The following is a 3,707-nucleotide window of genomic DNA, read 5'->3' as shown; positions in this document are numbered from 1 at the left end:
GATTTTTTGGTTTTTATGATAGTTTATATGTTTTCCGATTATAAGCTTTAGTTTAAGATTTTTGGTGTTTTTTTTGTTTAGTAACCGTGTTTTCATGAAGATCTGTGTTTGTACGAGGCAACATATGCCGGTCGGCAGAGTTATTGGTTTTTGAGGCGGGTTATGCCGGTTACGGCATAAAGTTATACTGTTCGCATAACTTCATGAATTAAGTTAATTTATGTGTGTCTTTGTTTTTTGGTGTTTTCTTGTTAATTTTTGTTTTTATGCAATCTTATGTGTTTTGGTTCTTTCTTCTATTATGCAGTATTTGTGAGTATGACATGAAAAAGAGAGCAAGATGCGTGAAGAAAGCAAAAAAATAGATTGTTTTAGTTGAGCAAGATCCGTGAAGAAAGGAAAAAATAGTTTGTCTTAGTTATTTTTGCACTATGTAATTTTGTTTTTTTTTGGTGCGCCCTTGTGTTTTTTGTAAATGTTATAAGATTGTATAGTTTGTTTTGTGTTATAAATTTCAACTTTAACCACCTTTGTAATTTGATGGTGTTCATTTTTAATCTCAACTTCTCTCGTTCATAAAAGTCGCTATTTTGTTGAAAATCCAAGTTATACCGTTTCCATCACAACTTCATGGTTGTTATATAATAGAAGTTTGCCTGTAGGTCGGCATAGTTTCTCATTATGTAAATAGAAGTTCCGCCCATTCCGGCAGAATTTAAGTTAAGAAAACTTGCCATAACCAACAACAAAGACAAACCATTTGAAGTTATTTGACCAGCCAAAATGCATTTATTGGGGATTATTTGTGACGGAAAGGTCGTTTTTTTGTTGAAAACCAAATTTATGGTGGTTATTTAATAGGAGTTTTCCGGGGTCGGCATAGTTCCTCATTTTATGAACGGAAGTTCCACCCATACCGGCGAGTAAATCAGCAACAAAGATAAAACGTTTTTAACTTTTTCGAAGCAGTCGTAACGCATTTTATTGGGATTAGTTGAGACGCCATAATGGTTGTTTTAGTATGAATGAATTTTTGCTATGAATGAATGAAATATTTTACTTAGTGTTAATTGTATTGTGCTGAATGTTTTATCCAATTTTCCAAAGATTTTAAAATGTTATATAAGCAACAAAGCCCATAAGTATGCCGCTAACGGCATACTTATTTATTTTGTAAGCGAAAGACTGCCGGTCCGGCATAAATGTGAAACATGAAAACAACGAGAGAGAATAATATTGTTATGTCCCAAGGCATACATCTATTAAACTTACCAGATGTAGTATTTGAGATACCAATTTTGTTTCTACAAAATCGTTATACCGCCATGTGAGGCATAAATTATAAACCGGATAATTAAATTTGATGATTTTTTTTTTCTTTTTCCTCAATGTTTTATGGTAGAGAATTGTAGATTTCATGTAGGGACATTTATCTCTTTCTCTTATATAGTTTTTTATTATCAACAACAAGAAGATAACAACTTAGTAAAAGAAAATAATAAAAGAAAGAATGGATGTAAGAATAAATGTGTGATTGATGCTTGAAGTCTCGCCTTAGTACTACCAAAGTTTTGCCATTTCTTTCAGCAAAGAGTGCGCATTATGCGTCAAGAATCATAAGATCAATTCATATAAACCATGTATAAGAGTGTGATGTTAGGATGACAATTTCCTCTTCCTGTATCGTCTTGAATATGGATTGAGAGCTGGACTGTGGTTACAGGTTGCCCTAGTGTGTCCAAAGAACTTGCATCTACCACATCTGTATGTGTACTTTGTCGATTCTCTTCTTGGGGGATATCTTTTTGTTTGTTTTCTTCCAGGTCTTATTTTAACATCAGGCGGCATTATTTTAATATCCATAATGTTTTGTGGAATAATCCATGAGTCTTGATTTCCAACTGATAGTATTTCACCTTTGTATGTCTCTTGGTGTGCTTGTTTCTTGAACAGTCCGCAAAAGATGTAGATTTTGGCAAACTTCTTTTGTCTATAATCGCCATGGCATGTGTGCACGGTAACTCGTCATTTGGAACTCCAAGCACTCACAAGTCATATTCTTCGTGTCTACATTGTATTGATATCCTTCATCTTTCACAACAAATTTGACGGGAGTTATGTTTTCTACCGTGGAAATTGACAATATAAATGAGTGATATTTTTTCGGGCAATTTTCGATTATGTGAGAGTTATGCCCTTTCCTAAGCATACTTCTGTACAAAGCTGAAAATAAGAGTCGCCTCTTCCTACGTAACTATTTATAAAATAGGGTCACGCTTGTTCCTTTGTCCAAGATAACTTTTGTGTTTGTTTGATTTTAAACTATACATTGCTCATAAAACTAAGATTTGAAGTGTATGTTGGTAAAATCTACTTACTTTCATTGTGAGTATAAAAACAAAGGTCATAATTATGCCCTTACAAGAGCATAATTCCATGCTAGTTAAAATAAGAATCGCTTTCTTCCGGCAGAATCTAAGTATAAAAATGGGGTCATAGTTCTTCCTTTATCCAATGATAACTTTTGTGTTTGGTTAAAATTAAACTATGCATTGCTCACCAAACTAATATTGAAGTGTATGTTGGGAAAATGTACTTACTTTCATTGTGAAGCCTCTACTTATCTTTTCAAGCAGAATCTTTTCAGCCCAACATGTCAGGTCATGGGACGGTCCTGTTGCATCCAATTTTTCTCGGTAAAACCAATTTTGCATCTTGTTCTGGATGTAATCAATACATGCCATTATTGGCAACTCCCTTGCTTTCCTCAATACAGAATTCATTGTCTCGACATTGTTCGTTGTGAGCATGTTGTAACGCCCGTTGGTGTGGAATGAACGTGCCCATCTTTCTGGTGGTTCTTCTTCTATGTATTCTGCAGCCTTTTGGGTCGATTTGTTGTATCCGTGACATATAGGTACGAAACTCGCCCGTTTGTAGGTAGTTGTCGCATTGTAGAACGATGATAGGATCGCTTCGTACGGGAAATATTTTTGCAAGTTCTTCTCCATGTGGTAGATGCATATTCCATGCCGGGTATCCGGATACGATTCTTTGATTGCGCTTGCAATTGATGCGTGGCGATCGGAAAGAATTGATAGGTCTTTGCGCGTGCCAAACACCTTTTTCACGTGTCCGAAGAACCACCCGTAGGATTCATTATTCTCGCAGTCCGCAATACCAAATGCTAGAGGAAATATGCCGTTGTTTCCATCTTTTGCTACAGCTATCATGAGCACACCGCGGTATTTTGATTTCAAGAAGGTTGCATCCACCATTATTATCGGTCCCGTGTTTCCAACCCTCAATCGATGCTCCATAAGCGAAAAAAGCATACTTAAACTTATTGTCGCCGGTCCATTTGATGTTAGCAATCGTCCCAGGATTTCTTAATTTCATCATGTGAAGATATTGCGGTAGAAGTGTGTAGTTATTTTCTCGGCGTTCCTCTTATGACATTATAAGCGTGTTGGAGGGAACGCCATGCTTTTGTGGTAACCAATGTGCAAGCCATATCTGCTTCTCATTTCTTCAATCACAAATTTGGGTGTTATCTCTTGTAGTGTATGGCGTACTAGGTCTGTAATATATTCCGCTATGACCTTTGAAGTTGCATTCCTCATGTTGGAGGTGATGAATTTATTGAACAACTATGTCTCTTTTCAAAGTTAACTACTTTGAAAAGTTCGATCCTCCGAACCTTGAAC

At 35.9% G+C, this 3,707-nt stretch overlaps 1 protein-coding gene across 1 annotated transcript; it reads right to left on the bottom strand.

Annotated features, from left to right (window-relative positions):
• Window positions 1-2,564: 2,564 nt before the first annotated feature.
• LOC132064275 (uncharacterized) lies at window positions 2,565-3,278 on the bottom strand. The gene has a single exon (XM_059457199.1). The coding sequence runs from the start codon at window positions 3,276-3,278 to the stop codon at window positions 2,565-2,567; it is 714 nt and encodes a 237-aa protein (XP_059313182.1).
• Window positions 3,279-3,707: the final 429 nt, after the last annotated feature.

The sequence above is a fragment of the Lycium ferocissimum genome, chromosome 1, assembly GCF_029784015.1.
Source record: "Lycium ferocissimum isolate CSIRO_LF1 chromosome 1, AGI_CSIRO_Lferr_CH_V1, whole genome shotgun sequence".
NCBI classification, from domain to species: Eukaryota; Viridiplantae; Streptophyta; class Magnoliopsida; order Solanales; family Solanaceae; genus Lycium; species Lycium ferocissimum.
The sequence above is the reverse complement of the archived record's forward strand: the minus strand, read 5'-3'. Positions and strand labels throughout refer to the sequence as shown.